We start from the raw sequence: 23320 nt of genomic DNA on the forward strand, positions 1-23320 counted from the left end.
TGCAGAACTTAGAATTGGCTATGTTTATTGTACAATAAAGGGGATACCTAGTCAGTTGCACAACCAAAATGTGTCTTCTGCATTTAACCCAACCCCTCTGAATCAGAGAGGTGCGGTAGTAGTGTATCTTGTGTAATGGTCTATACCTAGTTGAAATCAATGATCTATGTCTATTGGCTATGGTTGACAATGAAGACCAAACTCTAGATTGCTGATGCTATGTATTGGCCAATGAGAGGCTTTAAAGCCACCGGTCAGCCATATTGGCACCTACCATAACCCTAAACTTAACACTTTTAAATTTCAACTTCAAATGGGGTAGGGATGTCCCAAGGATCCCGGATAGCACGTACCCCCTAAAAGAAGCAGTCCTCCATAGACCTGTTGGTTGTCGCAACTATGGGGCAAAACAGACGGCGTTGGCTTAGACTTGACATGTAAACTATTCTCAATGTTTATTGAACACATAAATACATTGTCACAATGAGTGCTTGTCTCAAATACATTGTTACAGTTGTTGGTTAGCTAGCTAGTGGATCTGAGCCATATTAGTGTAGACATGACATCAGTCAAAACAAGACATGGACGAAACGAGACACGATTCCCCACATGGCATATTCTTGTAATTGTCGCTAGCTATCTGACTGTTCAGAAATAATAATGCACACCTTCCGCGTGCATAATTTTGGTGACATTGTCAGCCAACCCTTCTATAGGAATGAATGGAATTCTGCAGTATTTCAACTAAATGTTTCAAGGACAACATTTTATTGGAGTGGGGATATAAATTATACTTGAAGAAAAATGTTTACATTCTATTTTTTATGTTTAGCTCAAATAATATGTAAAAGTATGCATTAATTGTCCGTCTTTAGCAGAACAATTGTGGCCATTAATACATGCATTTCTTTAGCAATGCTGTGGGAGTGCCAAGATGGATGCGTGGTGGCATTAAAACAGCACCCCTTGTCAGTACCGGTGCGCCTGGACCTTCTACCATACCCAGTTCAAAGGCACTTAAATATATTGCTAAAGTATATTAAGTATCAAAAGTACAAGTATAAATCCTTTCAAATTCCTTATATTAAGCAAACCAGATGGCACCATTTTCTTGTTTTATTTTTTAATGGATAACCAGGGGCTATCTTCTCCAACACATGGACATAATTTACAAACGAAGCCTGTGTGTTTAGTGAGTCTGCCAGATCAGAGGCAGTAGGGATAACTAGGGACGTTCTATTAATAAGTGCGTGAATTGGATCATTTCCCTCTCCTGCTACAGTATCTCACAAAAGTGGTCGTCTTGTAGGTGTGTTTGGGGTCGTTATCATGTTGGAATACTGCCCTGCGGCCCAGTCTCCGAAGGGAGGGGATCATGCTCTGCTTCAGTATGTCACAGTACATGTTGGCATTCATGGTTCCCTCAATGAACTGTAGCTCCCCAGTGCCGGCAGCACTCATGCAGCCCCAGACCATGACACTCCCACCACCATGTTTGACTGTAGGCAAGACACACTTGTCTTTGTACTCCTCACCTGGTTGCCGCCACACACGCTTGACACCATCTGAACCAAATAAGTTTATCTTGGTCTCATCAGACCACAGGACATGGTTCCAGTAATCCATGTCCTTAGTCTGCTTGTCTTCAGCAAACTGTTTGCGGGCTTTCTTGTGTATCATCTTTAGAAGAGGCTTCCTTCTGGGACGACAGCCATGCAGACTAATTTGATGCAGTGTGCGGCGTATGGTCTGAGCACTGACAGGCTGACCCCCCACCCCTTCAACCGCTGCAGCAATGCTGGCAGCACTCATACGTCTATTTCCCAAAGACAACCTCTGGATATGACGCTGGGCACGTTCACTCAACTTCTTTGGTCGACCATGGCGAGGCATGTTCTGAGTGGAACCTGTCCTGTTAAACCGCTGTATGGTCTTGGCCACCGTGCAGCAGCTCAGTTTCAGGGTCTTGGCAAACTTCTTATAGCCCAGGCCATCTTTATGTAGAGCAACAATTCTTTTTTCAGATCCTCAGAGAGTTCTTTGCCATGAGGTGCCATGTTGAACTTCCAGTGACCAGTATGAGGAAGTGTGAGAGCGATGACACCAAGTTTAACACACCTGCTACCCATTCACACCTGAGACCTTGTAACACTAACGAGTCACATGACACCGGGGAGGGAAAATGGCTAATTGGGCCCAATTTGGATGTTTTCACTTAGGAGTGTACTCACTTTTGTTGCCAGCGGTTTAGACATTAATGGCTGTGTGTTGAGTTATTTTGAGGGGACAGCAAATTTACACTGTTATACAAGCTGTACACTCACTACTCTACATTGTAGCAAAGTGTCATTTCTTCAGTGTTGTCACATGAAAAGATATACTCAAATATTTACAAAAATGTGAGGGGTGTACTCACTTTTGTGAGACACTGTAAGCATTCAAAACGTACCAAGTACTTTTGGGTGTCAGGGAAAATGTATTGAGTAAAAAGTACATTATTTTCATTAGTAATGTAGTGAAGTAAAAGTAAAAGTTGTGAAAAATTTAAATTTAAATTTAAAAAGCAAAGTACAGATACCCCCCAAAACGACTTAAGTAGTACTTTAAAGTATTTTTACTTAAATACTTTACACCACTGAAGACAGTACATTATGAAGATAGGCAGTGCTTGACTTGGACTGAAATAGGTGCCGGTACTCATTTTGGGTGCAGGACCTCCACAATACTTTTGAGCTGATATTCTATAAGAGGAACATGAGCTCAAGCAGAGGAACATTTGAGGTGCCGGTACTCAGCTCTGGTGAGCGCCTGCCTAAGGGTGCGTTCGTAAATTCAATCTGGTTATCTACTCCAACTTCAGAGCACTCTCGTCTGAGTGTGCCAGAGCGCAGAATAACTGATGAATTTACGAACTCTCAACACCCGTTGAATATGGCCGGTGTCAGTAAACGTCGGCAAAAAGCGCTAATAAATTGTTGCCAGCAGCACAGTTGCAGTCACCAACGCTCTGGATAACATGACAACAGCCTAACCAGTTCTGCTAGGGCGAGTAAAATGGTCAGAGTGAGGTGTTCTCTCATTTGTGTCTGGAAGTAGCTAGACTGCGCATGTGCACGCCACCAAATCAAAGTTGTTTTTGACGAAAATGAAAACGTGTCAGTTTGTCACTTTCACGAGGTTGGAGTAATAACATGGCCAACTACTTAAGACATGGGCTCAAATCTAGGTTGTGCCTTTAGATTTAGAGAAAATGAACAACTAAGGAAGAACGCTTCACTTCTCTCATTGACTTCTCAAACCCCAAACCCAGGCCTGGTTTGTTTCTCAAGCGTTCCCGGAAGTCTCGCGATGTTGCGCCTCTGGGTTTAGAAACTCAGTGGTATAGCTTCAAAATCAATAGCTATTTCTGGTTGTTTTATCAAAGTTACCTGTCAAACTCATTGATAGTATACCCCTCTGGAAACAGATAGACAAAATAAATGGATATATAGATCAGGCCCACTGGATTATCTACAGCCCCGGGTGCGAGCGTATTAAGGGGCGTAATGATCAAGATAACCAATAGCAAGTAGCCAAGGGGTGGGCGAGTCGTCTGAATGGGTTTAAATGTCTCAGGTAAATAGACAGCTAGCTAGTCTTTCAAACCCCCAGACTTTCTTCAGTCATCAACGAGGACTGTTAGCTAGGGTGCACAGAAGACAAAAAAAACACACGAACTGAGGTGGACCCCCGTCACCTCACAGTACCCAGCTAGCTCAAATTACGTTGATTGAAGAAGAGAGTGATCTGCCAGCAACAGTGACACACCGACACTCATGCTAACGTCAGATCGCCACTGAGACTTTCAAGCCTACTCAAGCGTGCTAACGTTAGACTAAGGTAAGGTAAGTTTGTTTACATTAACGTTACAAGTCTTAGATGGGGGGGGGGGCTTGTCACCTTTTCTTATCACCTTTTCTTATCACCTTTGCTTATCCCGAGGTAGTTGGCAAATATCCATCCATCATACTACTGCAATGTTTTTGCATGCAGGTACAGAGCAGTTAGCTAACTAGCAGTTGTTTAGGTAGCAATGCCAGCTAGCTAGCTAGCTGATTTGGAGAGTTGGTTAGTGAGGTGGCTGCATCAGATACTAGGCAGGGGTAGAAGTGGGTAATGCAGCTGCATCTCCCCAAAATTATGGTGACATTTAAATTCTCTACCACATTGCACTTTTGGACTCAAACAAATAGTTACATAGATTCTCAATGTTCTGACTCTGACAAATAATACAGCATGCACGTCAAACGTGAGATAACATTGAGATTGATTTGTTTGCTCGTTCTATCAGTGAAGAACCTTGACTTTGTTGCACCAGGTAAAGTTGCCGGAAGATTCCGGCCCTACCTTTGTGCTTGTTTACACTGAACTTCACTGGGGTCGGACAGCATGACTGTGTAGTACAAGACACCATGCAGCAGTTGAGAGATATTATAATAATAATATAAAATGCCATTTAGCAGACACTTTTATCCAAAGCAACTTAGTCATGTGTGCATACATTTTTTTGTGTGTGTATGGGTGGTCCCGGGGATCGAACCCACTACCTTGGCGTTACAAGCGCCATGCTCTACCAGCTGAGCTACAGAGGACCACGAAGGTCCAGGACCACGCTGGAAAAAACTTACCTTAATTCAGGGATGAGAAATTAGTTGTACTCGAATTGTCCCATTAGCCCAACTGTTACACTGGAAAGATTGAACAGAACGACTGAAATGGCACTAGATGATAAATAAAGTGAATTACATTATGTCCATTATGTCCATCCAGACAGGATGATGAATGACTGTTTGGCGGCTGGGAAGCTCGGTTGTAGGTAGGTTGATGTCATGGTACGGTGGACTGCACCCACTGTGATTAGTGACACATTACAGCCATCCAAGTACTCAAACGCATATTGTTTTACCAAAAAACATATTATTGGAGGATACGAGGTACTCCTTGAAATAAGGTAACATAGTAATTCCCCACATGGGACTTTTATTTTGATATATTTTATTTGAAAACATAATGTACATTTTTTTTTTTTTTTTTTTTTCACACAGCAGATACAAACATGCACGTATGAACATCAACTTACAGACACACACAAACAACGACTACATCTCATCTGCCCAGATCCGCAAGCTCACACCCCCATCCATAGTGCCTGCATTATTGTTTGCCATGTACCAATTCGTTTTTCTCGGTCGCCAATGCTATTTCTATAATAATAATTAACATTTCCACAGCTAGATGATGTAGTCCGCACAGAGCCTGATTGCTGACTATCCTTTGTTGTTCAGCACATTCTAGTGCCATTTCCAAATGGCTGATGAGGCTTCTGCTACTAGCAGTTGGGATAATGAGACAATTCAGATTACAGCGCATTTCTCATCCCTGGATTGAGGTACGTTTTCCCAGCCATATCTCATGCTGGCTCCGCGGTGTCTTGATCTACAGTACACAGTCATGCTGTCTGACCCTAGTGTCGCTGTAAGCAAGCGGGTTGGATTTGCTGGCAACAGGTAAAGGGTCTTCACTCACTCTTGACAACCCAAGGCATTAAAGACCTCCTACAGTGATTATTGAACTGTTACTGTTGAAAAGCGATATCCCAAGTATATATACAGTGAAGTACAGTGCATTTGGAAAGTATTCAGACCCCTTGACCTTTTCAACATTTTGTTAGGTTACAGCCTTATTCTAAAATTGATTAAAACATTTTTCCCCTCATCAATCTACACACAATACCCCAGAATGACAAAGCGAAAACAGGTTTTTAGAAAGTTTTGCAAATTTATTAAAAATAAAGAACAGAAATACCTTATTTACATAATTATTCAGACCTTTTGCTATGAGACTTGAAATTGAGCTCAGGTGCATCCTGTTTCCATTGATCATTCTTGAGATGTTTCTACAACTTGATTGGAGTCCACCTGTGGTAAATTCAATTGATTGGACATGATTTGGAAAGGCACACGCCTGTCTCTATAAGGTCCCACAGTTGACAATGCATGTCAGAGCGAAAACCAAGCCATGAGGTTGAAGGAATTGTCCGTAGAGCTCAGAGACAGGATTGTGTCAAGGCACAGATCTGGGGAAGGGTATCAAAAAATATCTGCAGCATTGAAGGTCCCCAAGAACACAGTGGCCGCCATCATCCTTTAATGGAAGAAGTTTGGAACCACCAATACTCTTCCTAGAGCTGGCTGCCCGGCCAAACTGAACAATCGGGGAGGTGACCAAGAACCTGATGGTCACTCTGAAAGAGTTCCTCTGTGGCGATGGGAGAACCTTCCAGAAGGACAACCATCTCTGCAGCACTCCACCAATCAGGCCTTTATGGTAGTGGCCAGACGGAAGCCACTCCTCAGTAAAAGGCACATAACAGCCCACTTGGAGTTTGCCGAAAGGCACCTAACGGACTCTGACCATTAGAAACAAGATTCTCTGGTCTGATGAAATCAAGATCGAACTCTTTGGCCTGAATGCCAAGCGTCACGATGGTGGAAACCTGGCACTATCCCAATGGTGAATCATGGTGGTGGTAGCATTACATTTTTACATTTTAGTCATTTAGCAGACGCTCTTATCCAGAGCGACTTACAGTTAGTGCATACATTATTTTTTATCCCCCCCGTGTGAGGATGTTTTTCAGCGGCAGGGACTGGGAGACTAGTCAGGATCGAGGGAAAGATGAACGGAGCAAAGTACAGAGAGATCCTTGATGAAAACCTGCTCCAGAGTGCTCAGGATCTCAGACTGGGGCGAAGGTTCACCTTCCAACAGGACAACGACCCTAAACACACAGCCAAGACAACGCAGGGGTGGCTTCAGGACAAGTCTCTGAATGTCCTTGAGTGGCCCAGCCAGAGCCCGGCCTTTAACCCGATCGAACATCTCTGGAGAGACCTGAAAATAGCTGTGCAGCGACACTCCCCATCCAACCTGACAGAGCTTGAGAGGATCTGCAGAGAAGAATGGGAGAAACTCCCCAAATACAGGTGTGCCAAGCTTGTAGCGTCATACTCGAGGCTGTAATCGTTGCCAAAGTTGCTTCAACAAAGTACTGAGTAAAGGGTCTGAGTACTTATGTAAATGTTATTTAATTTGTAATACTTTGACAAATTCTAAAACCCTGTTTTTGCTTTGTCATTATGGGGTACTAGGTGTAGATTGATGAGGGGGAAAAACGATTCAATCCATTTTAGAATAAGGGTGTAACATAACAAAATGTGGAAGAAGTGAAGGGGTCTGAATACTTTCCGAATGCACTGTACACTATAAAGGGTAAACAAATGTTTTGACCAAAATAGTGTTTTTTTGTAGACAACTGCAAACTTCAAGGAGTTGGTTTGATGTAAATGTGATGTCATCGGCCTCCCCCCTTGCTTGAGGAACAATAGAGAACAAAAGAGGGAAGGCCCACTCCCTTTTGTGCTAGTCATTACATACCTGGACCACCTATTGTGATGTGCCTTTTTGTCAAGTAAATTGGGTGTTGAATGAGGTGAAAAGGAGATTGGAGTGTCACTTTAACAAGGCATTCTCCCTTATCCCAAGGGTTCTCAGCTATAAGCACCGCTTACCAGTGGGACCATGTGAACTACAAGCCCAACGCACTGTTTTAACGCTTAGAAACGTCAATCATCGCGTGCGATTACGGTTTTTGAAACCTATATAACCTATCTTGCATATCAGCGAGGAAAGAATCTTTCAAATAAAAAGGATACTTATTGTAGCAGGTTTGCACAGGTCCGTACAGCTGTGTGCCTCCAGCCGAAGAACTACACTTCCTCCCCAGGTACGCTTATGCACAGGTCTTCAAGCACGCTAGATCACTAATTAGCACAGGTGGTCACTACTGTCTTCCGCAAACATGAAATATACGTTCCTTTATGTTTCCAAAATGGTACCGCAAGCGACGTGTGTTAATGTTAAGACAGAGCGTCGGGGCTCTTAACAAAACTCACCTGGCCAGAAAATACCTTAATGAATAGACGCTAAAGGTAGCGTCTATGAATGAGCTTGGTCGTCAGCTTCTATTCCCAGAAAGTCATAAACCCCACCAATTTTTACAATTTATCTTCTTGAAATGTGATTTTAACCCAAAACTTCACCACACTGTTAACCACACTGGGTCTGAAGAACACTGCCATAGTAGCCTAAATTGTGCATTAGTATCCCAACCATCTATTGTGATATTTTCTAATTTTCTTTTTTTCACCTCTTACCAACCAACTGCTGGCCCTACATTTTCAGTCTGCAACATTGCTAGACTTGAATTTTGAATGTCATGGTTACGAATTGCATTTAGGCCTAGGTTCAAGTTACTCTTGCAAGGCTTACAGCGATACTGAACACATGGCTGGGAAAGAGACTAGGTTCAAATATGGGAATCTTTACACAGCCTATGTTTGTTTTCCCCCTGCAGTGTATTTGCATGTACTGTCTTAAAGGTCAGCGGGAATCAAACTTAATCAATGTTTTTCATCTAATTTAGATTTTTCCAATCATTGGGAATTGAGGCCTATTTCATATAGCTGGATCTATACAATATGCACTCAAGTTTAGATCACTTTTTGAGGTTTGAAATAGTCTGTTCTACTAGATAGTATCTGTTAATTGAGCAGGAATAATGTTTGTTGCTGAAACCTGTTCAGATATCTTGTCAAAGGTAGGCTTCCCGCAGTACTCTTCTCAGTAGGTCAGAGGGCATTCACTGTTTAATGGTAGTCTACAACATGAACTCATTGTACTACAATTGTCATTTATATAACTCACCATGTTTCCAGAAGAAGGAAAAAAAAGTTGTCGAATGAAGGTGTTGAGTGATTGTCGAGCATGTCGGATCTGGATGAATCTGTTCCAGATGAGTTGATAAAGTTGAGGCTTTGTGTTTCTTCAACAGTGCTTCCAGACCTGTATGTTTATACCTGCAGGAGGGGGGGTGGTTTAGCCAACAACCTTGTCTTGCTACACTTGCACTCTGATTACAATCAGTGCTTTCAACAAAAGTATCTCTCTGGTAGTGCATTCCAGAATGTTTAGGATTTAGCCTAGTCTCGATGTAAAAAAACAACTTTTGTGAAGCTAAAAATGAACAGGCTAAAACTTAGTTGTTTTGTTAGTTGACTATAGGCCTAGTTGTAGCCTTGTAATGAATGCCACATCAGTTTGTTGAACTGGGTTGGTGTTTCTTTGCATGTTAAATCATCTGGTTTTAAGACAATTGCCCTAACATGTTCAGCCCTGTTGACTCACCACTCTGGTATTTCTGTTCTTTTGTGTAGTGGAGAAGACCAGCACAGAGATTAATGTAGGCACATTTGATTGAAAATGTAAACCACCCTGTTCTGCCTGTTGTGGCCCATTTCATAGCTGTCAGCAGACTGACCTTGTTGATCTGCCTCTCCATTCTCACCTATGTCGTGGAAATTCTAATCAATAATGAGGAGAGACAAGGTCAATCACCAATCCGGATATTACTTTATTCAAAACGTATTAATAAGGTAGTAAGTGAGGCTGGTCCACCCAACACTCGAGTGTTTGGCCGAGAACTCTGACATACAGACAATACAAATATATTTTATAGCAAAGATACACCCTCTGTCTACATGACAAACAGCAGATGTGTGGAATGCGTCAAAAGGTTAGGATTTGTATGAAAGAAATGAATAATTCACATCAGACAGTATCTGCAGTGAAGACTGTTCTCATTGTATGGAAACCACGGTTTGGCCCCCAAGACAAGGTTCCTCTCATCATTATCCATATCCGAGCCATCTCTCCCTGTACCTTACATTACACAAACACCAACTCATTCTATTGAATGCATGCGGTAGGTTTATCACCAAAACTTTGACTCCCAATGAGGTAATACTACACATCAAAGAACTTTCATTGGGTTTGACAAACCAACCTTAAGTTCTCTCTGTGTAGTATTAATAACTCATTGGTGAGTCAACTTCGTCTGGAAAGAAGACACTGTAGGTGAGAATGGAGAGACTGTTCAACAAGGTCAGTCTGCTGACGGGTGCTCCTTGGTGCCAGACCTTCTCTCCAGAGCCCTCGTTAAGCCATAAAGCAAACACACCCTGTAACTTGACTCCAGAACCCATTGAAATACATTTGCAGCCTATTGTAGGGAGAAAACTGGGCAGAAGTGGTTGACAGGTCAAATTACAGTTGGAGGCAACAATGTGCCAGGCTGCATTACAATAAGCTGCCCTTAACCATGTAGCACAACTTATTGGACAAGAGGAATGTCATCAAGAATATAGTCTTTCATTTGGCCCACTTCCATTCATTCAGCAACAGACTAGCCTAATTGTTTGTAGTGCCCTGTGCTTACCGCTATCCCTCTGCTCTTTCCTCTTGCTTTATCTTGAAGTCATTTCTATTAATTGGAGCGCAGTTAAGTCTTGGGTTTCTCTACCTGCCTTTTATTGAGGATGTTCGGAATAAACGGGCATCATTTGGTGTAATGTACTAGGCTATGGTAGGGTTAAAATGGTTAGGGATTGCTTAATCAATGGTTTGGTTGTATTCTAATGCCAAAATGACAGTGACTTGTGAATTTCATAATACATTTTAACATTTATCAGCCAGGCAAAACAAATAGCCTATTTATGAAAAGAGCACTTCTGCCAACTGCCCTTGTGTTTTTGAACCTGTGTCCACTTGTGCAATATTTTGTTTGGTTTTGGTTTCGTAACCCTCCCGTTGTCCTAGGGTCAAAATGACCCGCCACTGTGTTGAACCAACTTTATTTAATTTTTATATTTTTTGGATCATTTGTGAGAAGGAGGCAGTGATACTTTCTTCAAAGTCTCACTGCCTCCTTCTCACAAATGATCCCCAAAATTAAATAAAGTTGGTTCAACACAGTGGCGGGTCATTTTGACCCTAGGACAACGGGAGTTAACATACAGTGCATGTACAACTATGGTGAAATTCCCTTATACAGAATTTTTCATTTGATGTCCTTTATTTAGAATCACAAGTGCTGAGCTTGATATGACTGATCAATGACAATCTCTTGCTCCTGGTGAAACATTCAGTGTATGTGCAATTGCTGTTTAGGCCTAGCATTTGGTGTTTGGATGGACTGTTATGGTCCAGGGCCCGGTTTCCCGATAGCGATGGAATTTAGGCTTACGAGTGTTTTTAACAATGCATCTTTCTAACAATTGCTGAAGATGTAACATGTGTTTCCCAAAACACCACGCTGAGAGAACGGTCACTAAGTGCGTTGTTGGAGCATATCGATACTGATAGGATCGAAAGAAAGGGAGCGCTGCTCTCAGATCAGCTTTCTCCATTCAAATCCTACCGCTTAACATAAGAATTACTTCACAATACCGACGACGGATCAGCTCCTAGAGAGAGATTACCACCTACGGCTGCAAATATTGAGGCGGCTTATTATACTGAACAAATATATAAACGCAACATGTAAAGTGTTAGTCTCATGTTTCATGAGCTGAAACGAAAGAACCCAGACATTTTCAATACGCACAAAATGTGTTTACATCCCTGTTAGTGAGCATTTCTCCTTTGCCAAGACAATCCATCCATTTGACAGGTGTGGCATATCAAGAAGCTGATTAAACAGCATGATCATTACACAGGTGCACCTTGTGCTGGGGACAATAAGGCCACTCTAAAATGTGCAGTTTTGTCACACAACACAATGCCACAGATGTCTCACGTTTTGAAGGAGTGTGCAATTGGCATGCTAACTGCAAGAATGTCCATCAGAGCTGTTGCCAGAGAATTTAAGCCATTTTAGAGAATTTGGCCACAGACCACGCCAGCTCAGGACCCCCACATCCGGCTTCTTCATCTGCGGGATCATCTGAGGCCAGCCACCCGGACAGCTGATGAAACTGTGGGTTTGCATAATCAAAGAATATCTGCAGAAACTGTCAGTAACCGTCTCAGGGAAGCTCATCTGCGTGCTCGTCGTCTTCACCAGGGTCTTGAACTGACTGCAATTTGGCGTCGTAACCGACTTCAGTGGGCAAATGCTCACCTTCGATGGCCACTGGCACGCTGGAGAAGTGTGCTCTTCACAGATGAATGATGGTTTCAACTGTACCGGGCAGATGGCAGACCGCGTGTATGGCGTCGTGTGGGCGAGCGGTTTGCTGATGTCAACGTTGTGAACAGAGTGCCCCATGATGGTGGTGGGGTTATGGTATGGGCAGGCATAAGCTACGGACAACAAACAAGATTGCGTTTTATCGATGGCAATTTGAATGCCATGACGAGATCCTGAGGCCCATTGTCGTGCCATTCATCCGCCGCCATCACCTCATGTTTCACCTCATGTTTCAGCATGATAATGCACAGCCCCATGTCGCAAGGATCTGTACACAATTCCTGGAAGCTGAAAATGTCCCAGTTCCATGGCCTGCGTAGTCACCAGACATCTCACCCATTGATTATGTTTGGGATGCTCTGGATCAACGTGTATGAAAGCGTGTTCCAGTTCCCGCTAATATCCAGCAACTTGACACAGCCATTAATGAGGAGTGGGAGAACATTCCAAAGGCCACAATCAACTGCTTGATCAACGCTATGCGAAGGAGATGTGTCGCACTGCATGAGGTAAATGGTGGTCACACCAGATACTGACTGGTTTTCTGATCCACGCCCCTACTTTTTTGTTGTTGTTTTTTAAGGTGTCTGTGGGGGGGGGGGGGGGATTACTTTATCCTATCCCAGGTATTCCTTAAAGAGGTGGGGTTTCAAATGTCTCCGGAAGGTGGTGAGTGACTCCGCTGTCCTGGCGTCGTGAGGGACCTTGTTCCACCATTGGGGTGCCAGAGCAGCGAACAGTTTTGACTGGGCTGAGCGGGAACTATGCTTCCGCAGAGGAAGGGGAGCCAGCAGGCCAGAGGTGGATGAACGCAATGCCCTCGTTTGGGTGTAGGGACTGATCAGAGCCTGAAGGTACGGAGGTGCCGTTCCCCTCACAGCTCCATAGGCAAGCACCATGGTCTTGTAACAGATGCGAGCTTCAACTGGAAGCCAGTGGAGTGTGCGGAGGAGCGGGGTGACGTGAGAGAACTTGGGAAGGTTGAACACCAGACGGGCTGCGGCATTCTGGATGAGTTGTAGGGGTTTAATGGCACAGGCAGGGAGCCCAGCCAACAGCGAGTTGCAGTAATCCATGACGGGAGATGACAAGTGCCTGGATTAGGACCTGTGCCGCTTCCTGTGTAAGGCAGGGTCGTACTCTCGGAATGTTGTAGAGCATGAACCTACAGGATCGGGTCACCGCCTTGATGTTAGCGGAGAACGACAGGGTGTTGTCCAGGGTCACGCCAAGGCTCTTCGCACTCTGGGAGGAGGACACAACGGAGTTGTCAACCGTGATGGCGAGATCATGGAACTGGCAGTCCTTCCCCGGGAGGAAGAGCAGCTCCGTCTTGCCAAGGTTCAGCTTGAGGTGGTGATCCGTCATCCATACTGATATGTCTGCCAGACATGCAGAGATGCGATTCGCCACCTGGTTATCAGAAGGGGGAAAGGAGAAGATTAGTTGTGTATCGTCAGCGTAGCAATGATAGGAGAGGCCATGTGAGGATATGACAGAGCCAAGTGACTTGGTGTATAGCGAGAATAGGAGAGGGCCTAGAACTGAGCCCTGGGGGACACCAGTGGTGAGAGCACGTGGTGCGGAGACAGCTTCTCGCCACGCCACTTGGTAGGAGCGACCGGTCAGGTAGGACGCAATCCAAGAGTGAGCCGCGCCGGAGATGCCCAGCTCGGAGAGGGTGGAGAGGAGGATCTGATGGTTCACAGTATCAAAGGCAGCAGACAGGTCTAGAAGGACAAGAGCAGAGGAGAGAGAGTTAGCCTTAGCAGTGCGGAGAGCCTCCGTGACACAGAGAAGAGCAGTCTCAGTTGAATGACCAGTCCTGAAACCTGACTGGTTTGGATCAAGAAGGTCATTCTGAGAGAGATAGCAAGAGAGTTGGCTAAAGACGGCACGCTCAATAGTTTTGAAGAGAAAAGAAAGAAGGGATACTGGTCTGTAGTTGTTGACATCAGAGGGATCGAGTGTTGGTTTTTTGAGAAGGGGTGCAACTCTCGCTCTCTTGAAGACGGAAGGGACATAGCCAGCGGTCAAGGATGAGTTGATCAGCGAGGTGAGGTAGGGGAGAAGGTCACCGGAGATGGTCTGGAGAAGAGAGGAGGGGATAGGGTCAAGCGGGCAGGTTGTTGGGCGGCCTGCAGTCACAAGTCGCAAGATTTTATCTGGAGAGAGAGGGGAGAAAGAAGTCAAAGCATAGGGTAGGGCAGTGTGAGCAGGACCAGCAGTGTCATTTGACTTAACAAACGAGGATCGGATGTCAGCAGGGAGGAGAATGTGGCAAAGAGCTTCCTAGGGTTAGAGGCAGATGCTTGGAATTTAGAGTGGTAGAAAGTGGCCTTAGCAGCAGAAACAGATGAAGAAAATGTAGAGAGGGAGTGAAAAGATGCCAGGTCCGCAGGGAGTTTAGTTTTCTTCCATTTCCGCTCAGCTGCCCGGAGCTCTGTTCTGTGAGCTCGCAATGAGTCATCAAGCCACGGAGCTGGAGGGGAGGACCGAGCCGGCCGGGAGGATAGGGGACATAGAGAGTCAAAGGATGCAGAAAGGGAGGAGAGGAGGGTTGAGGAGGCAGAATCAGGAGATTGGAGGGAGAAGGATTGAGCAGAGGGAAGAGATGATAGGATGGAAGAGGAGAGAGTAGCGGGAGAGAGAGCGAAGGTTGCGGCGGCGCATTACCATCTGTGTAGGGGCAGAGTGAGTAGTGTTGGAGGAGAGCGAGAGAGAAAAGGATACAAAGTAGTGGTCGGAGACATGGAGGGGAGTTGCAGTGAGATTAGTAGAAGAACAGCATCTAGTAAAGATGAGGTCAAGCGTATTGCCTGCCTTGTGAGTAGGGGGGGACGGTGAGAGGGTGAGGTCAAAAGAGGAGAGGAGTGGAAAGGAGGCAGAGAGAAATGAGTCAAATGTAGACGTAGGGAGGTTGAAATCCCCCAAAACTGTGAGGGGTGAGCCATCCTCAGGAAAGGAGCTTATCAAGGCGTCAAGCTCATTGATGAACTCTCCAAGGGAACCTGGAGGGCGATAGATGACAAGGATATTAAGCTTAAATGGGCTAGTGACTGTGACAGCATGGAATTCAAATGAGGAGATAGACAGATGGGTTAGGGGAAAAATTGAGAATGTCCACTTGGGAGAGATGAGGATTCCTGTGCCACCACCCCGCTGACCAGATGCTCTCGGGGTATGCGAGAACACATGGTCAGACGAGGAGAGAGCAGTAGGAGTAGCAGTGTTTTCAGTGGTAATCCATGTTTCCGTCAGCGCCAAGAAGTCGAGGGACTGGAGGGTAGCATAGTCTGCCTTGTTGGCAGCAGAACGGCAGTTCCAGAGGCTGCCTGAGACCTGGAACTCCAGGTGTGTGGTGCGTGCAGGGACCACCAGGTTAGAGAGGCAGCAGCCACGCGGTGTGAGGCGTTTGTGTAGCCTGTGCGGAGAGGAGAGAACAGGGATAGGCAGAGGCATAGTTGACAGGCTGCAGCAAATGGCTACAATAATGCAGAGGAGATCGGAATGAAATGAACTAAACATCTGGGAAAGGAGAGAGCGGGGCCTCCCTCACCAAAACTCCCAAATATAACTCTCCCAACTTCCACCTCAGAAACTATAATTGTTTCACTGAAACACCCGAATATAACTCTCCCAACTTCCACTTTAGAAATTAGAATTGTTGTAAACTACAGCGGTTCAATGTTTCTAGGAATAGACTCTAACTTACTTTATTCAGCTAGCTAACTAGGTACTCCTCTCCAGAGGTCTGTGGTCAGTGTAATAGATGGAGGCTAATGTCTCTGTCCACTCCCCACCACTCTCCTTCCTCTGTTACTTGCACCTAATTCTGTAATTTGGTGTTTTGTGCAGATATTTGTAATCACTGTACTTTACCGATGCCAGTGATATGTAAACGGACATTTCTACAGTTTAGTCAGGCGTCTAGTATTCCCAAATTCTTTCCGAGGTAAAGCAAAAGGAAGTGTTAGGCCTATCTAATCATGAGAGATTATAGCTGTCTGCATCTTATTGCAACTTTCGTCTGCTTTACAGCTATAGGCGATCTCCTTCTTGACAAGGTTGACATTTTTACTGTCTTTTAAGTCAGACTACGTACTACTGTATACAGTGAGGGGGGGAAAAAAAGTATTTGATCCCCTGCTGATTTTGTACGTTTGCCCACTGACAAAGACATGATCAGTCTATAATTTTAATGGTAGGTTTATTTTAACAGTGAGAAACAGAATAACAACAAAAAGATCCAGAAAAACGCATGTCAAAAATGTTATAAATTGATTTGCATTTTAATGAGGGAAATTATTTGGGGACATTATTTGCATACACTGGATACGCTTGGTGGCAATGTTGTTGATTCAATGACGACATGCTCCACTCTAACTTACCGGTACTGGAACATGTTTGTAGCTAACGTTACTGGCAACGCGCTAGTCGATGTTATTGTTAGCAAGTTAGGTAGCTAGCTAACATTAGCTAGATCATTAGCAAGTTGCTGCCTATGTAGATAGCTAGGTAACTAGCAAGATAGCGGTGGCAAGCACTAACCAGCTCCTCTGCTCTGGACGCCCAAAACTGGGGAGAGATCAAAAGTAGCCACAGCATAGTTTTTCGTAAATCATGAAAAATTGCGAATACCAGCAAATCGACCCAAAGGCACTTTCAACGCCAACCCCGACACTGCCGCCGCAACCCGTTGTTGTTGAGGAAGAGAAGAAGGGGGAAACTGCACGGAGAAAATGGGAAGTTTTCCCCGGCAAGAATCGCTTCTACTGCGATGGACGGATAATCGTGGCTCAGCAAAGCGGTGTCTTACCACTCACCCTCAGCCTTATTCTGGTCACCACTGTACTGTTCTTTGTATTCGACTGTCCCTTCCTGTTGAAGCACCTGACCGTGTTCATCCCAGCGATTGGAGGAGTGCTGTTTGTGTTTGTGGTCATCTCCCTCCTGCAGACCAGCTTCACTGACCCTGGCATCCTGCCCCGGGCCACACCGGACGAGGCCGCAGACATTGAGAAGCAGATCGATAACTCTGGCTCTTCCACCTACCGACCCCCTCCCCGCACCAAGGAGGTGATGATCAACCAGCAGGTAGTGAAGCTCAAATACTGTTTCACCTGCAAGATGTTCCGGCCACCGCGCACCTCCCACTGCTCCCTCTGTGACAACTGTGTGGAGCGATTCGACCTTGCAGTGCACACAGGGAACTAAAGACCTGTTGGAGTCGGCATCTCGCTCTCCGTGCCCCCAGACAGGGAAACCCCAGACAGTCTCTTCCTGTCCAGACAGCATCAGCCCAGCTGACTCGGCGGTGACCTTTAACCCTGCTGTGACCTCCGACCCTGACCCTGTTGTGGTGCCCTCTCTGAAATGCGGAGGCCGTCACCACAGCCACACCACCAGCCCTCCGGTCGAACCCCGCCAGCAGCACCACCACCATAACCGGCAACACAAGACACGGTCGACGCGGAGCAGCAGCAAGCGGGCCGCTCTCCACATTTCCAACCCGGCTTACAACGTCAGCCTCAGCCCCACCACCTCTCCAGGCCTGGGGCCTAGTCATGGTACAGGGGCAGAGGACCACAGAAGAAGGGACAGTTTTGCCGCACTGCACTGACTCAAACCAACTCTAACTCCCTCTTGAGTGAATGAACCTGCGCCTTGCTGCCTTCCACAGATCTTCGCTCTGCATGATGTACAACAGTCAGTTTAGTCCCGTTTGCCAGACTCATGGAGCACGGCTATAGGAAGAGACTGCAGTCAGTCACACTTTGGATGCAGTCAGGTGGTAGCTGGTCCATCTTTTATAATCCATGTAAGTCCACAAGTCCTCTGAGAGAGGTGGGACATGGCTCGCCGTGGAATGTTAGACAGAAGCATCACCAAGACACTCTTTACATCCTGGGCCTATGTGGTGAATGGGCAGAAGGATGTGTTACTGTTACTATGGAGCTTTAGGATCTATTACTGAGGATAGCTATGGAGTTGTGACCGTCTGGGGATGTCACTGCACGGTGGCTAGCTTTCACTAGCTAGGCCTAACTCACATCTGCTACCGCTCTATAGCCTGCTTGGGCCTTTACTAGGCTGCAAATTAATGGAGAGCCATTCCAGAGATACATTACAGCTTCCTATCAGAAGAGGGCGCTACCTGCTATGTGAGATGCAGTGAGAGGGGTAAATGTGGTGTGAACCGTTTATATAGGACACATACACAAACCTCCTAATGCTCCTAATGTAATTGAACTGAATAGCCCCTTTCTTTACAGCGAAAAGCACAACGAAAGAGCTGATGTTTTGTGGGGCAAACTTGCATAGCTGCTCAGTGAGCCATACATTCTACTTCTTTTGACATACTCAAGCAGAAAAGACCTAGCCATTACTACAGAGCCTCATACAGACTCTGTTATTATGCCTAGCATCCAAACTGATGTCGCTATGTTTCACAATGATGAGTGCAGCGTTTTGTCTGGTTTAAGGCTTGGCAAACCTTGGATACCTACCTACTCATTTGGGATGGCTCAGATTATTAGAGTAGCTGGCTTGAGACCCAAAAACCTGGCGGTGTGAGTGCCAAACAAGTCGAATCCTTTTTTATGTAAAAGCAGAACCGGACGGATGAGCTTGAGTTAGTATGTGATAGGCTAGCATTAGTACATAGAGCTTTCTATATATCAATGTCTTGGAACTTGAAGAGACCCCTACATCGATAAGAGTAGCTCTCGTACTTAGCCCTAGACCCAAGGACAATAGTAAGAGTGACTAGTAATCACAACACGGACATGACTGAACTGCACTGGCAGACGAGGACATCTTGAAAATCCTAACTGCTGTATTATGGTTCAAAACCAACCATTCATTCAACAGTAACAACTCAAGACACTACTACAGCATACCTGAGAAATGCTTCACCCCACACAGGAATGTTTTCTTTTCTTACTAAAGCAGTGTTTCTCATTCATGTACACCTCTATAATACTTCTATATACTTGAGACATGTTAGCAGTATCGTGCGTTGCATGTGGTTGCCTCATGCCATGTCCAAAGAGTCCTTCCTCCTTGTGTTGCCACTATTAGTCCAGACAGGATCACCAGCACTTACTATTCCTTAATCCACATACGAGATTAGATGTGTGAATCTGATCCCTTCCTTGATTTTGAGCAGTGATACTAGACCAAATGAGTCTCTTGTTCATTTGAACCTTTTTGTTCTTTGTGCGGTTTGACAAATCTAATATGGTACTGTGTGATGTGAGAAGGCACACTGAACCAAGGCATCTGAATGGGAAGAATTCAGACAGAATTCAGATTGAGACCTGTCTGTGTGCTAGAGGCTTAGTTATTTGATATGCAACTTAAACATAAAAGTTCATGTTGATCCGCTTTGTTACGTCTATCCCTGCAATACTTGCACAGAAAACGCAATGAACTGACACTGAGCATGAAACGTGACCACTGAGTATTAGGTACACACAATGATCACTTAACACAAATACAATTATATTCCTATGGTCCACTTGGACCTACAGTATTCATATTCACTAGAGTAGAGAAGTGAAGTCACTGCACATTTTGTATTTTAAAAAGTGTTTCCCTTCATCACAACTTAGACATAATGTAGATCAGTGGTCATCCACAATGCATTGTGGAGGTTGGTTTCAATTTGTATACTAAAGGGCTTTTTCTGTTATTTCAGCCAATATTCCTCAAAATGAAAAGCACTGACTTGATAATGGTTTATTGTATGTCAATCATGGATCCAGAATGATTGGTCTGTTGAGCTCTGTGCTTATTTATGTTCAACATTATTGATTCTTTATGGAAAACCGTAAAAACATTTGTAGTATGAAAATGTATGCACTCACTAACTGTAAGTCGCTCTGGATAAGAGCGTCTGCTAAATGACTAAAATGTAAATGTAAAATGAAATAAGTATTTGACCCCTCTGCAAAACATGACTTAGTACTTGGTGGCAAAACCCTTGTTGGCAATCACAGAGGTCAGACGTTTCTTGTAGTTACATTTACATTACATTTACGTCATTTAGCAGACGCTCTTATCCAGAGCGACTTACAAATACATTTTAAATTTTCATTTGTTTTTATATATATATATATAGTGGGGGGTGGGGGGGGGTAGAAGGATTACTTTTATACTATCCCAGGGATTCCTTAAAGAGGTAGGGTTTCAAGTGTCTCCGGAAGGTGGTCAGTGACTGCTGTCCTGGCGTCGTGAGGGAGCTTGTTCCACCATTGGGCCAGAGCAGCGAACAGTTTTGACTGGGCTGAGCGGGAACTGTGCTTCCGCAGAGGTAGGGGGACCAGCAGGCCAGAGGTGGAAGAACGCAATGCCCTCGTTTGGGTGTAGGGACTGATCAGAGCCTGAAGGTACGGAGGTGCCGTTCCCCTCACAGCTCCATAGGCAAGCACCATGGTCTTGTAGCAGATGCGAGCTTCAACTGGAAGCCAGTGGAGTGTACGGAGGAGCGTAGTGACACTAGGTTTGCACACATCTCAGGAGGGATTTTGTCCCACTCCTCTTTGCAGATCTTCTCCAAGTCATTAGGTTTTCGAGGCTGACGTTTGGCAACTCGAACCTTCAGCTCCCTCCACAGATTTTCTATGGGATTAAGGTCTGGAGACTGGCTAGGCCACTCCAGGACCTTGATGTGCTTCTTCTTGAGCCACTCCTTTGTTGCCTTGGCTGTGTGTTTTGGGTCATTGTCATGCTGGAATACCCATTTTCAATGCCCTGGCTGAGGGAAGGAGGTTCTCACCCAAGATTTGACGGTACATGGCCCCGTCCATCGTCCCTTTGATGCGGTGAAGTTGTCCTGTCCCCTTAGCAGAAAAACACCCCCAAAGCATAATGTTTCCACCTCCATGTTTGACGGTGGGGATGGTGTTCTTGGGGTCATAGGCAGCATTCCTCCTCCTCCAAACACGGCGAGTTGAGTTGATGCCAAAGAGCTCCATTTTGGTCTCATCTGACCACAACATTTTCACCCAGTTCTCCTCTGAATCATTCAGATGTTCATTGGAAAACTTCAGACGGGCATGTATATGTGCTTTCTTGAGCAGGGGGACCTTGCGGGCGCTGCAGGATTTCAGTCCTTCACAGTGTAGTGTGTTAACAATTGTTTTCTTGTTGACTATGGTCCCAGCTGCCTTGAGATCATTGACAAGTTCTTCCCGTGTAGTTCTGGGCTGATTCCTCACCGTTCTCATGATCATTGCAACTCCACGAGGTGAGATCTTGCATGGAGCCCCAGGCCGAGGGAGATTGACAGTTCTTTTGTGTTTCTTCCATTTGCGAATAATTGCACCAACTGTTGTCACCTTCTCACCAAGCTGTTGGCGATGGTCTTGTAGCCCATTCCAGCCTTGTGTAGGTCTACAATCTTTTTCCTGACATCCTTGGAGAGCTCTTTGGTCTTGGCCATGGTGGAGAGTTTGGAATCTGATTGATTGCTTCTGTGGACAGGTGTCTTTTATACAGGTAACACGCTGAGATTAGGAGCACTCCCTTTAATAGTGTGCTCCTAATCTCAGCTCGTTACCTGTATAAAAGACACCTGTGAGCCAGAAATCTTTCTGATTGAGAGGGGGTCAAATACTTATTTCCCTCATTTAAAATGCAAATCAATTTATAACATTTTTGACATGCGATTTTCTGGATTTTTTTTGTTGTTATTCGGTCTCTCACTGTTCAAATAAACCTACCATTAAAATTATAGACTGATCATTTCTTTGTCAGTGGGCAAACGTACAAAATCAGCAGGGGATCAAATACATTTTTGTATAGGTCAGGACCTGTGTTGCATTTTACTCATTCTTTCCTATTCTTGCCCCCCCCCCTTCCTGTCCTTGACCTGTGTAGATGCTGCTGCAGGTTGGAGGCATGCGTTCAGCCCTGGGGCTGCTGGCTGTCAGGAGGGCTTGCTGCCTGTCCCGCTCCACCCACAACTCCCCTCAGACTCTGGAGTACAAGGCCATCAAAAAGGTTATGGTGGCCAACAGAGGTAGAGTAACCATTCTCCCACCCTGGCCATTCTGTAGACACCGAAATGTCAGCCAATGTGTTATAGCTAGTTTCGTCTCACCACATAATTGAATTTTCCTGAGTGCATGATTACTGCTGACTAATCCAACCACTTGTAGGTGAGATTGCTATCCGTGTGTTCCGGGCCTGCACTGAGCTGGGGATCCGGACGGTGGCTGTCTACTCTGAACAGGACACAGGCCAGATGCACAGGCAGAAGGCAGATGAGGCTTACCTCATAGGGAAGGGCCTGCCGCCCGTGGCTGCGTACCTGGACATCCCTGACATCATCAAAGTGGCTAAGGTCTGCGACATGAATATGTGTCTTTCAAACTTTTCTGAACCAATTCTTACTGCATTTTAAGATCACACCTTTACACTGTCTTACATCTTTTTCGTATCATATATTTTATTCTCAGGAGAATAATGTGGATGCCATCCACCCTGGGTACGGCTTCCTGTCTGAGAGATCAGACTTTGCCCAGGCGTGTGCCGATGCTGGGGTACGCTTCATTGGCCCTTCCCCTGAAGTGGTGCGCAAGATGGGAGACAAGGTGGAGGCTCGATCCATCGCTGTCCGTGCAGGTAGGTTGGACACCAGCTGTCATTCTCAGTCCTGTCTGATGGATGTTTGTTTCATCAGAGTTTTAGGTTTTACTTTTGTCTTTTTTCAGCAGAATCATAGCTGACGTATAGCTGACATTGCGTACGGTTAAGTAAAAGTTGAGTTACGTTCAGCTAACTTCATATTGTTTGATTTTGCTTCCAGGAGTCCCAGTGGTACCAGGGACAGACGGCCCCATCACTTGCCTATCGGAGGCCCAGGAGTTTTCCAAAACCTATGGCTTTCCCATCATCTTCAAGGCTGCCTATGGCGGTGGGGGCAGGGGTATGAGGGTGGTCAAAGAGTATGAGGTGAGTAGAGCTATCTGGGAGTAAATCGGGGCTCCAATCTGAGTGTTTTGTCTTTGTGGTGGTTGACTTGTTGATCCCCATTGGTCGACGTGTGTAGGAGCTGGAGGAGAACTATCAGCGCGCGTACTCCGAGGCCCTGGCTGCGTTTGGGAACGGTGCTTTGTTCGTGGAGAAGTATCTTGAGAGACCCAGACACATTGAAGTGCAGATCCTGGGTGAGTTTGTTTGCTA

General features: G+C 45.3%; 2 protein-coding genes across 3 annotated transcripts in view; both read left to right on the forward strand.

Moving 5' to 3' along the window:
• Nucleotides 1–3633: 3633 nt before the first annotated feature.
• LOC311142239 (pyruvate carboxylase, mitochondrial-like) overlaps nt 3634–23320 on the forward strand; it is a 92382-nt gene continuing 72695 nt past the window's right edge. Inside the window, exons 1-6 of one of the 2 annotated variants that reach the window (XM_084177847.1) lie at nt 3634–3879; nt 22013–22154; nt 22294–22478; nt 22594–22759; nt 22944–23089; nt 23187–23304. In XM_084177847.1, the coding sequence (XP_084033973.1) occupies nt 22013–22154; nt 22294–22478; nt 22594–22759; nt 22944–23089; nt 23187–23304 (757 nt within the window). In that variant the 5' untranslated portion in view covers nt 3634–3879. Of the gene's footprint in view, nt 3885–22012; nt 22155–22293; nt 22479–22593; nt 22760–22943; nt 23090–23186; nt 23305–23320 lie in introns of both variants that reach the window. The other variant, XM_084177848.1, reaches the window with a different exon arrangement.
• On the forward strand, nt 15938–18120 carry LOC311142404 (palmitoyltransferase ZDHHC18-B-like). Its single transcript, XM_084178051.1, has one exon. It carries the CDS (start codon nt 16751–16753, stop codon nt 17342–17344), a length of 594 nt encoding a protein of 197 aa, XP_084034177.1. The 5' UTR covers nt 15938–16750; the 3' UTR covers nt 17345–18120.

Source organism: Coregonus lavaretus (genome assembly GCF_964263955.1).
Source record: "Coregonus lavaretus genome assembly, chromosome: 15".
Classification (NCBI taxonomy): Eukaryota; Metazoa; Chordata; class Actinopteri; order Salmoniformes; family Salmonidae; genus Coregonus; species Coregonus lavaretus.

Excerpts from the sequence above, each read along its gene's own strand:
- LOC311142404 (XM_084178051.1), top strand. The coding sequence starts at position 16,751 with ATGAAAAATTGCGAATACCAGCAAATCGACCCAAAGGCACTTTCAACG.